The sequence below is a fragment of the Myotis lucifugus genome, unplaced genomic scaffold, assembly GCF_000147115.1.
Source record: "Myotis lucifugus unplaced genomic scaffold, Myoluc2.0 scaffold_111, whole genome shotgun sequence".
NCBI lineage: Eukaryota > Metazoa > Chordata > Mammalia > Chiroptera > Vespertilionidae > Myotis > Myotis lucifugus.
The window spans coordinates 2,778,148-2,790,724 of NW_005871159.1; the positions used below are offsets into that span (position 1 = coordinate 2,778,148).

The window sequence follows — 12,577 nt, forward strand, 5'->3', positions numbered from 1 at the left end:
TCTTAGGCAACCAAAAACCCCAGTGTTCATCAGAACAATCCTGAATTTCTGCTTCCTATGGAAAGAGCCTCAAGGTCACCTTTAGTACCTAATTCAACCCATAATAGCTCCTATCTCTCTCACTCTTTAATAAGGCAGTTGTATTTAATTGTAAAGTCACCACTTATTTCTTGTATTTCCACTTCCCAGAGAAGAGGAGAAACTTCGGGATGCTGTCCTAATTTGAATCCACCTGCTCAGTATCCACCCTCTGCTTTCCCCCTAGTTTTGAATACATGATCCAAATGACTCTCCAAAAGAAAATTTTCTAGATTTTTGCCTTGCCTATACAGAAAAGGACTGAAGCATGGATCACTGCTGAATTTCCTTAAAATAAAATAAAAAAACACTATACACTTCACATGCTAGGCTAGATTGGGTTCTCCCACAGAAACCTTTGGCTGAACATGACCTTATTAATCCCTCATCTTTGAAAATGCTCCTGAACATTCTTTGGCCAAGTAAAGCCAATTCAAGGAAGCCATAAAAAGCACTCAGCTACTTGGTGAGGTCAACAGGAAAAGTGTTATCTACAGAACACTTCAGTTTCTATATCAAGAACATTAAATGATAATCCAGGTCTCCCTAACGCTGGCTAGCCTAGGGCTTCCATGTACAGGTTTACAGATGGTACACTGTACAACCAAGGGTGATGAAATCATTCACATCTAAACAGTCATTCATCGCAGCCCCGGGAAGACCAGTCCATGCTTATACCTCCAGGGTGCATTAGATAGTTCTACCTAAAGAAAACCAAAAACAAATGCCATAAAATGACACAGGATAATCAGATTCACAGAGACAGAGACATAATTTGAAAAAAGGAGATTTTAATACAAGTAGTCATTAATCACTAAGACAAGATAAGTTACTCCCTTTGGGAAGATAAAACAATAAAACCTAAAAAAGAATTACATCATATGACCCAAAAAGCAATTATAAAAGGAAAGTTATAAGCTCTAGAGTATAAAAGCAACCTACACTGGACATTAAAAATTGATGTATATATTCATAACTATTTAATATATAACCTCAACTACTAAGCAGAAAAAAATTATTATTAAGCAGAGAAAATTTAAACCCAGGGCAGATACTTCAACACTTCCCCCCAATAATATTTAAGTATCCTTAAACTAGTTCTGAAGGTAACCTGTCGTGTTCTATCTATTAATTCCTTCAAAACACATCCTACTTACTTGCCAAAAGTATTATTTCAATACTTCTCAGAGAGATCAGCCAAGCAATCATCTCATCCACTTTAGTCAATCCTCTCAAAGTTGCTCAGACACAGAAAAGCATTTTCAGTTTTGATTGGAACAGCATAGCTTTTGCGCTCTATAAAAAATAAAATTAAAAATTACTATATTTTCTTGCTTAAAAACTGTTACTGTGCTATGTTAAAAGTTGGGAAATTAAAGAAGTGATACCAATATAACTACAGAATACTCAAAGGGACCCACCATCTTCTGAAACTGTGGTGAAAAAGACAATCTATGAACTTTATATAAAAACATCACTATTTCACCCATCCCCTTATCCCACCAACTTACTGTATGCATGTTTGAGTTGGATAAATAATAACATCTCTGATTAACTCATTATTATACAAAAGCTTAATTTTGAAAAATAAATTCTAGATATCTATTATATCTAGATGTAAATAAATACTAGTTAACGGTGGCTTTGGGAGAGGGTTTTGTTTGTTTCGTTTGTTTGTTTGTTTGTCAGTCCTCTAGAAAAATATCAACCCTAAAAAGTGAAGACTTTAGCAAAGTAAATGTTAAATATGGTAATGGGTTGAAATACGGTACTAATGGGAATTGAGGGAAAATTGTGTTATCCTCACAGTAGAAGAGTAAGGGAGGAAAGAAACAGAGAAAGGAAAAGCTGGACCCTCTGCACCCCATCCCACAATGCCCAGTATGCCAGACCTACCTTCCTTAAGCACTGTCTTCATTGTGCTCTTCTTCTGCTTTGTGGATGAGAAGGAGCTAGCCTGACTAACATAAGAAAGGCCTGCATGGTGGCCTTGCAAACTCATAAACCTAAAGTAACCACAAAGGATGGTCTGAAATTACAATAACACCTTTCCATTAAAAAGCAGTTTATAGTGGGTAGTCATATCCTAGGTCAGTATCTTCTCCAACAAAGATCAAACTTTGATCTTTACTGAGCCTACTGTCCTTTTGTATTCTTGTGAAATGTCAGGGTAACTTGTAACTTCCCTTTTTCCAGACCTCTCAGGGCACAACCTAATGTGCCAGGCAGAGACCACAAATTCCTTCATTGTTACCGTTATCACCTTAATTGTTGACTGTTAACTATCCTGTACCCTCCTATGGGAAAGAAGTATGTGTCTATCATATTTTTTATCCAATCCCAGAAGTTCCCCACTTTGCTCCCGCTCCCCTTTGCTTTCTTCCGCCTCCTTAATCTATCACCAATAGATTTCAAGTAACCCAGTTAAGTCTCCTCCTTTGATTGTAATGCATAAAACAAGGCAAAAACTGCCATTCTTCGGAGCACTATCTCAATACCTTTGAATTCTGCCTCTCAGATTCTGCCTCCTGGCAATTGTTGACCTTTTGGCTCAAATAAACTCACAAAAATTCTTTACAGGTTTGAATGTTTTTTAACAGCTTAAAGCTTTTTAATTCAATGCAAAACCTCCATCACTGGTAAAATGATAAGAATACTCCTTAGGATTTGTTTCAAGATGAACTGAAGTGATATATACATAAAGAAATTAACACAGGGCCTGGCACAAAGGGGCAGCCCAACAAAAGTTAGCTTTTCTTTCAAGGGCTTTGTACTTCCATTGGAAAGCCCTCTCTCGGACCTTTCAGTACCTTTCCAACTGACCCTGGCGTGGCTCCCCAGTGTGAACCCTGCACTGCAGCCAGGCAGTTCTCCCCACGGCCTCTCAGACAGGCCTTCCACATGTCAGCCTCCGCCTTGGCTCCCACTAGTTGCTTCCTAGATTCCCCAAACTCCTGCACGGCCCAGCTTAGGAGCCGCTTCGTCCACAGAACCCATCCCTGGTGTTGGTTCATAAACTGAGGCCCGAACCCAGAAGGCAAGGAGAGATGGAAGAAACACAGAGCACTCCAAATTGGTAGGCGGCAGGTTTAGTAAGCAAGGGGACTTACATACAGGCTTGTCTTGGTGGCAGCAAGGTGAGTAGAGTTCTACACCCACCCAGGAGAATCTTAAAAGTTTATATAGAGACCGTAACTGCGTTCAGTCCCATGTACCATCCAGATGGTTTCAACAATATCTTACTCTCTGAAGGCTGTGTCCCTAAGAATTATTTGTGCCTCCTCTACAGATTTCCAGGGTATGACAGGCCTACGGAGATTACCCTCATTGCCTGCTCTGTAGGGCAAGAATAATCCAATCTATAAGGAAGTGGGATCCTTGAACCCCACCTCCTTCTCCACCGTGCAGACTCTGCCAGAGGGTGGGGTATGTGGTGATGTTCTTTCTTTCTTCTTTTTTCTTTTTGCCTCCTGCCAGATCAGAAAAGTGCCACCATCACCACCACCCAACCCCCAGTCTTTAGCTGCACTAATCACACCTGAATACTTTCCTTGGGCTTTTACTGGAAGTTGGTAGCTCTATCAGTAAGCTCAGAAGGAATATATTCTCTCATCACGCACATTTCCTGAGTTGGGGGCTGCCCACGTGACTTAGGCTGTTGTTGCTGTGCTTTTGCTTCCCTCAGTACTAGACAGCATGAGGCATTTCTTCCATTTCACTCGCTCAATCACCACAACATCCTCCCCTTCATTCCCCTCACTTTCCCAGGGATTCTGCATCTTAGCGTCCCAATCGGGCTTTGTCACAGAGTTCAGATCTTAAGGCAGCCTGGTCGCCCTAGCTTTGCAAGACAGCATGCTGAGCTCTCCAACTTATTATCCTGCTCGCACACCTTGTCTGCTAGCCCCAGTGTGGACAACTGCAAGTCCTTCTCTAACCTCAGCTCTTCTTCCTACTTTCTAACTGGAGTTCCAGCCTCTAGATGGGCATCAGTGCCCAACAATACATTCCAAGGACAGCAGAGGTTGAAAAGCCTCCGATTGCCAGGTCCAACGAGGTGGTCAGTCTGCAATCACATCCTCCCCAACACCCAGCCATTCCAGCTCTCCTTGCCCTTTCCTCCCTGAACCTCTAGCTTGTGCCTGTGCAGCCTGGACCAGATGGTGCAATGCCACACATACATGCCTCTTCTTGTAGCCCGTCCATTCCTCTGCAAGGACTTGTATTTCCACAACCCTCTTAGTGCCAAGGCCCCACACAGTCAATTCCAACTGGTGAATACATATTTAAATAATAGCCTGGGTTCACCTAATCTGAAATAACTTACACATACACGGGATGGGCAGAACTCACGAAGCCTGGCTGAAAAGCCAGATGCCTTAGATAACACCCTGATGCCTGCTCTGGAAAGGCTGCTAAGCGACTCCCTGGCACCCCCGACTCAGAGGGCACGAATATAATACTATGAAAAATACTGGCTCTATGCCCTAGCAGGTTTGGCTCAGTGGATACAGCGTCGGCCTGCAGACTGAAGGGTCCCAGGTTCGATTCCAGTCAAGGGCATGTACCTTGGTTGTGGGCACATACCCAGTAGGGGGTGTGCAGGAGGCAGCTGATCAATGTTTCTCTCTCATCGATGTTTCTAACTCTCTATTTCTCTCCTTTCCTCTCTGAAAAAAAAATCAATAAAATATAGATTTAAAAAAATATACTGGCTCTAGCCCTAGCTGGTTTGGCTTAGTGGATAGAGTATCGGCCTGCGGACTGAAAGGTCCTGGGTTCGATTCCGGTCAAGGGCACATGCCCGGGTTGTGGGCTCAGTCCCCAGTTGGGGGTGTGCAGGAGGCAGCCGACCAATGATTCTCTCTCATCATTGATGTTTCTATTTCTCTATTCCACTCCCTTCCTCTCTTAAATCAAATATATATTTTAAAAAAATACTGGCTCTAAAACTTTCTGAAAGTTTAAAAAATTAACAGAATTAAATACATATACACGTCACTAAAGATTCATTTAATTTTTAAGAAAACACTAAGACTAGGAAAAATAGTTACACCATTTCAGACAATATAAAAACCACAATAAATGCCCAGAAAACATATTTGGAAAATAAATCTTAAAATTAACTTATAGATATGTCCTGATTAAGATAGTCCAACACTATATAAAATCATCTATATTTAATTCAAATCCACAAACTTTTATTATATGCCTAATAGACCCTGGGCACTGTGCTAGGAGCTGGAAAAACAGACACATAAAACTGATTTAAAAAAAAACAAACAAACAGCTGTTCCTTTAAACTTCAATAGTCCCTAAATGCTTACATCTATTTGGAATGGAATTCATTTTTAAAACAATGATTTTTAAGAAAGACCCCTACTGCATAGAGGAAGGTACTCAGTAGTATTTGCTACTTAGTCCCAAAGCACAGGATCTAACTTACTTGTTCCACCCAACAGAATATCCCCAACACAGGAGTCTATTTTCAATCTGGCTGTACAAATTTAACATATTTCAGCAATTACTCCCAAGCTTAGAACAATGGAAGTAGATATTCACACACTGGTTTTCTTAAAGCCTTATGTTCAGATTTGCATCTTTTCCTCTTGAATAGAGCAAATCAATAATGAACGCAATTTTTCTTAATATGGTTAACCCACAAGTTCTTCCTAAGGATAAATTCAGCCTCCACTTAATTCTTTTAACCAGGAAATTTTCAACCAGAGGACAGCCGTGTGCATTTGGTCTAATATTCTCTCTCTCTTCTCCATTTTCTTCATCCTCTTTTCCTCCCTCCCCTTATAGTCTTTCTTGGGGAACTTTGCAAAACGGAGCTGCAAGGTTACTGCTACAGATGCCCATTTCCTTTTGTTCCCCACGACACTGGCAAGAGATGCAATACTTAGAAAACAGAGAGCAGAGACATTTTTGATCAAACAGTACCTTTTTTCAGTTTCTTTCTCGTTGTGACTCAAGGGAGAAATTATCTTTCTTCTCCAAATGATCTTATTCCTCTCTGCCAAGAAACGGTGGCCTTGTTATCTGGTTAGAGCCCAGCCCGCAGCTACCGTGCAGGTAACTCACTCATGTTGGACTGTAACTCACCTAACTTGTTTGTCCTGGCCAAACGTACGCCAAAGTAAAAGTTCAGAGCCAACTCTAGGGCAAGTTTAATGATTAACACAAACTATTTAGGATTTTTCCTCAGGTTTTTTTTTTACTAATGACCAAACAAAGGATGTCTTACATTTTTCTCCACTTACAGCATGTGCCACAGACAAGAATTTTAAGTAAAAGTCCAGCCAGTAACACAAACAGGCATTCCTGAGGACCAGCAGCTTTGGGATTTTGGGGTTGGGTAGTATGAGAACGCACCTCACAGGTCTTCAATTATGGGAAGAATAATTGACTAAGGGCCTAGCTGCTGTACTCTGAAATTCATCACTACATGTGGACCAAGACCACACTTCTACAGGCTGCTCCCAACCAAAGACTGAAGATGGCAGGGCCAGGGCAGTTTCATCCAGAGGAGACACAGGACTCTTCTGACCGTGGCTTCAGCTTAAAGACTCCCTGACAACCTTATGAACCTTCCTCAGAACTGCATGGCAGGCCAGGATGTGTCTATCCCTCTCTCCTTCGTTCAGGGTCAGTCTGATGGCTCTCCCAACCTTCCCAACTTCATCCCCCGCTTCTCTTTTAGGCACTTCCACTAATAAATCCTTGCACTTTTTTTTTTTTAAATCCTTGCACTTTTAATCCTGTCTTAGCATCTGCTTCTTAGATGACTCAGACTAGCACAAGTACACTGGAAGAGAACGCTACCGGAAGGGCTCTGGAATTTTATTGATTTTTTTAGAGAGAGGAAGGGAGATAGAGAGATGAAAACATCTATGAGAGACAAACATCAATTGGCTGCCTCCTGCTTGCCCCTTACTAGGGATCAAGCCCAAAACCTGGGAACGTGGCCTGATCGAGAATCGGACCGGGAATCTCTTGTTTGATGGGTCGATGTTCAACCATTGAGGCACACTAGCTGGGCAGGACTATGGACTTTTTATCAGTGGCCCCATGAGTAGCAGCTTTAATGAAGATCCTTTAGATAGCTTTGCAGGTCGTGGATATTAAACAAAGGAAGCCAGAATAGAAGAGGAAGAACAGAATCTAAGGAACTCTCTGAAATCAGTGTGCTTGACATCTTCTATTTGACCCTCCAGATCTACTCTCTACTTTTCTGCACTCTGCTGTGTGCCCTGGAATGGTGACCTGTGTAGACTATACCAGTGGGCTTCCTTGCCCATAGGCCTCTGGTTGGTTTCACAAATAGCAGACACTACCAGGTGCCCAGGAGGTGGTGCAGAGGGCCAAAATGTGATTTGGATATTTTTCCCATGGTTTCAACCCTACTCATCTCAGCTTCTCACAAGGGACCCTTTCCATATAGCACACTCTCTTGCTCTCTCCCTCTCTTGCTCTCTCTACAAGTTCTGGTAACCTTCCTCTCTCTGCTCCTTCATGCCCACAGGTAACAGCTCCTGTTGCTGCTAGTTTGCATGTACTGCACCATCACTTATTGGCCCCTGGGTGGTTCAGGTAAAATAATTTACAAACCCCAAGTGCTTGGAAGCAACATTGAACTACAGCTAGTTCCTCATTTGGATGAGCAGAGCTCATTATATAGTCTAGGGGCATATGGTGCTCTATGCCTCAATCATCCTGAAGACATCATTGAATTGCAACATTCAGCATAGCTGGGTTCACACCAACACACAGAGTCAAGAAAACAGTGAAATTAAGCTCATATTTAACTGTAAGGTAACCAACTGTCCCAGTCTACCCTGACTAGAGCTTTCCCAGGACATAGGACTTTCAATGTTAAAACAGGACAAGTTCCAGGTAAACCAGAATAGTTGATCACCCTACATCTAAGAAAACAGGGGAATGTGTGTAATGCACCTTAGATAGATCTATCTCATTCCAGAAAGTTTAAAACATCTTCTAAAACTCCAAGGCAGTAGACTTCAGTTGCTCATAAAATTCACATACGTGGAATAATGACTTCTGCCATGTCAGATAAAATAGATGTTGCAATGTCCAATGTCTTCCAGACCACAGAAACATCCTTTTCTTCGAATTTGGAGCAACTGTAAGAGATGTGGGCAAAACAGCATAAGTCGGTTTTTGAGTTACAATACAGCTCCTCCTCACAGGGTTCAGCAGAATTTAAAATAAATCACACCAGCAACAACACAAAAGCAATCAATTTTTTTCTACTTTAATACCACGTTACTATCTGAGTCCGGGAGCCCAGCTGAGATTTCACATTTAGTTTTAAAATTATGAGTGACATTGAAGTCCCACATTTCCACAGCCTAGTAGAATGCTTGCTTGAGCCACAGAATGTTGTGATTCTATCAAGTTCTGTAGCTTAGAAGGAATTGTCTCAAAAATGAAAGAAACGTTTGCCCCTTCTCTGGCAAACGCTGCACAGCTGATAAAACAGCAGAGTCCAATACCTGATATGAGGAACATACTGGCAATGAAAATGAGGGGACTCCAAAACTCTAGAAATAAGATTGCCTTCAGAGCTAAACGATGAAAACAACAAGTAATGGGTCAAATTACTCAGTAAGACTTCAAGCTATAAATGTATATGTAGAAAGAAAAGCATTCAGATGGCCTATTTGTGAAGATGCATAGTGGGCCAGATTTCTAGAAATGGTCACAACTTTTCTGTCAATTATCTCATTGAAAGGAGGGTCTGTGTCTCCCTACCTCTGAAGCTGGGCTTGTGACTCACTTAACATTAACAGGTGTCAGAAATGATGCTGCCTGATAGCTGCCTGATAGGTAATGTTAAGTCAGGAAACATAATGTGTGTCCTGGAACATATGCTTGGTGCTGTGACCCACCCTGTGAGAGGCCCGACTACCTTGGGGCCACCATGCTGTGAGGAAGCCTCCGGTAAGTACTCCTGGTGGTAGTCCTGGAGTTTGCTTCTCCAGCCCAGACATTAGAGCCATGAGTGAATGGGCCTTCACAGCATTCCAGCTCCCCGGGCATTCAGTCACCACCACCCGTCTTTCCATCTTCCCACGGAGACCTCAAACATCATGTTGAAAGACCAATCTTCCCCATAATAAAATACCTAGGATCTCTTGCCACTAATGTGAGGATGGTTTGTTATGCAGCAAGAGTAACTGGACTCAGTCCTGAAAGCTTAGAAACAGGAGACCCCAGGGACAAACCCTTGTGTGATCTTCTAAGGCAGTGGTTCTCAACCTTCTGGCCCTTTAAATACAGTTCCTCATGTTGTGGTGACCCCCAACCATAAAATTATTTTCGTTGCTACTTCATAACTGTAATTTTGCTACAGTTATGAATCGTTATGTAAATATCTGATATGCAGGATGGTCTTAGGCGACCCCTGTGAAAGGGTTGTTCGACCTCCAAAGGGGTCGTGACCCACAGGTTGAGAACCGCTGTTCTAAGGCTTAGAATCTAAGCTCTCAACTAAGAACCACCTTGTACACCTGCTACCAAATTGTTAGTTCCTGTCCATCCTGAGATCTCTAAGTGACTATCCTATTGAAAGTTTTCCTCTTAGACCAGATGTGGTTCCCCCATGATATACACGTGTTAAATCTTTATTTCTCCATTGTAGCACTTAAACCAATTGTGCTTAAGCAATGATTACTGATGCAGTATTGAACTCTGTATGTGCCATTACTGATGTAGGTTAAATGGATTTATATTTCTATGATCACTGGCTTCAACCATGCTCATCAAATCTCTCTTTTTTTTCTCATATCTCAGGCAAATCTTATAACTTGCAGCTTACTTCTATTGGCTAAAACAAATCTAGTCCCGATGAAATGTTAATAAGGTATGTAGTTGAGTTAACAGTATGATATCAATGTCAATTTCCTGGTTTTATAAGGCACTGTGGATATACAGGTTGCGACCTTAGGGAAAATAGTTTGCTTGGCTCTGTATTCTGTAATTAATTGCCTGACACCAGTAGCATCACCTTGAGAAATGAAGGATTTCTCCATATCTTTCTAGGTTAGATATTGATACACCAATTTGGATCCCCAAATAATTTGAACAACTTGATTTCACTGTCGAGTGGAAAGAGAGCCTGGGTAGATTCAAAATAGGCAAGATTCTGATCACTATAGAATAATCTCCAAACTGTTAATATTTAAAAAGCAAACAAGCAAATAAGCCTTAATCAGGTAAGACACTCAGTAGATTATTTTAAGTTAAAACAAGTGGAACTTCAGAGAAAGTAGAGTCCATGCCATGGTAACATGTTTCAAACCCAGAATTGAAAGCAGAGTTCTTAGTCTCAATATCCTGGCTTTCAGACAGTCCCTCAGAAGGTAATATATATAATTTTTTTAAGGAATCTGGAATCAAGAATCAGCAAACACAGATTAAAATCTATGACTTGCTAGCCTTACAGTCTTGGACAAGTGTGGGTGTGCCCTCTTCGGGACACAGGTAAGTGGTACCTGAAACAGCTGGAGACTAAGGCCCATCACCTCCACCATGAGCAGCTCTATCAGTTTATCTCAGGGTAAAGTTCTAATATTATTTTCTATGTACATCTAGCAGTAAACAAAAAATTAGGGAAAGTACTGCATAACTTCTCTACAGCCCTAGTTCCCCATCTATGAAATGGAAATTCTTATATGAGTACTCCATCTCCAGGGGGCAGTCATGAGGATGAGGTGAGATAACCGAACACAGTAGAGTCAAGAATAAGCCCCAGTAAATATAGTTATCACTAGTGTTACCACCAGGGGCGTGGGAGGGATGTCCAGGAAAGTCTGAATTGATGTGGGCTCCTGGGCTCTTACCCAAATGCTGCTTTCCTTCTTCTTCCTTCTTGTTAAAGGGAAGCAAGAAAGAGTCTGTTGAGTGTGACACAGCTTGGATTATTTTCTCTGGGGCCTTCATGTCTTTTTTACACGAAGTTGGAAGTGGAAGGTTTGAGGAGAGGTAGGGGAAAAAGAATGAAACCAGGATGTATCCCTAACATTGTCCTATATTCTCTGTGTTCTTGTAAGTGCCCTTCATCTCAGAACTTTGCACTGGGCATGACTTATTTATAGACAACAACTGCTACAGGACTTCAAAGGGGCACACAGCCAAGCCAGAGACATGGAGGGAACACTTTGAAGGGCTATCTTCTCAAATGCAGAATGGAAAGGATGGTACACAACAGCTTCTGGGATCTAGCTCCCAACCACGCCAAGAATGCCCAATTGTCGCCAGTGCAGTAGATGGCCAAAGCCCTCTACAAGTGGGCTTTATTTGACTTTCTACCACTATCTGACAAACTCCCACATTTACCAGGCCTTTAAATACCATGAGTTCCAGAAAATAAGCACTTAATTCTCACCTTAAATTCTTTAAAGAGAGAGAAATAGAGAAAGAAAGAGAAAGAAAGAAAGAAAGAAAGAAAGAAAGAAAGAAAGAAAGAAAGAAAGGAAGGAAGGAAGAAAGAAAGAAAGGGTGGTAGACTAAATAACCTCCCTCCCAAAGACTCCAAATCCCCAGAACATGTGAATTTATTACCTTACACGGTAAAAGGGACTTTGGCTGATGTGATTAAATTACACATTCTGAGATGGGGAGATTATTCTGGATTATCTAGGTGGTCCCAATATAGTCACAAGGGTTTATTTTATTTTATTTTATTTTATTTTATTTTATTTTATACTAGAGGCCCGGTGCACAAAAATTTGTGCACTGGGGGGGGGGGGTCCCCTCAGCCCGGCCGGTGCCCTCTCGCAGTCTGGGACCCCTCAGGAGATAACGACCTGCTGGCTTAGGCCTGCTCCTGGGTGGCAGAGGGCAGGCCCAATCCCTAGGTGCAGCCCCTGGTCGGGCTCAGAGCAGGGCTGATTGGGGAGTTGGGGCACCGCCCCATGTCATGCACAGAGCAGGGCGGATTGGGAGCTTGTGATGCCACCCTCAGTCACACTCAGGGTAGGGCCGATTGGGGGGTTGGGGCACCGCCCCCTGTCACACTCAAGGCAGGGTTGATGGGGAGGTTGCGGCGCCACCCCCTGTCACGCACAGAGCAGGGCCCATCAGGGGGGTTGGGGCTCCGTACCCTGTCACGCACAGAGCAGGGCCCATCAGGGGGTTGGGCGCTGCCCCCTGTCATGCACAGAGCAGGGCCCATCAGGGGGTTGGGGAGCTGCCCCCTGTCATGCACAGAGCAGGGCCGATCAGGGGGTTGAGGAGCTCCCCGCTATCACGCACAGAGCAGGGCCCATCAGGGGGTTGGGGAGCTCCCCCCTGTCACGCACAGAGTAGGGCTGATAGGGGAGTTAGGGCACTGCCCTCTATCACCCACAGAACAGGGCCGATCAGGGGGTTGGGGCGCCGCCACTGTCACACTCAGGGTTCTTTAGGTTTGAAGGATTTTCTTCCTTTTTGTTAAAGGATTTTAAGCAAAAGAGTAACATAATAGATACCC

The 12,577-nt window shown here is 42.8% G+C and overlaps 1 protein-coding gene across 1 annotated transcript in view; it reads right to left on the reverse strand.

Annotated features, from left to right (window-relative positions):
• The window catches only part of PKHD1 (PKHD1, fibrocystin/polyductin), a 385,419-nt gene extending 384,132 nt beyond the window's left edge, over positions 1-1,287 (reverse strand). The window contains exon 1 of the mRNA XM_023757718.1: positions 1,236-1,287. Coding sequence (XP_023613486.1) covers positions 1,236-1,287 — 52 coding nt within the window. The remainder of the gene's footprint in view (positions 1-1,235) is intronic.
• Positions 1,288-12,577: the final 11,290 nt, after the last annotated feature.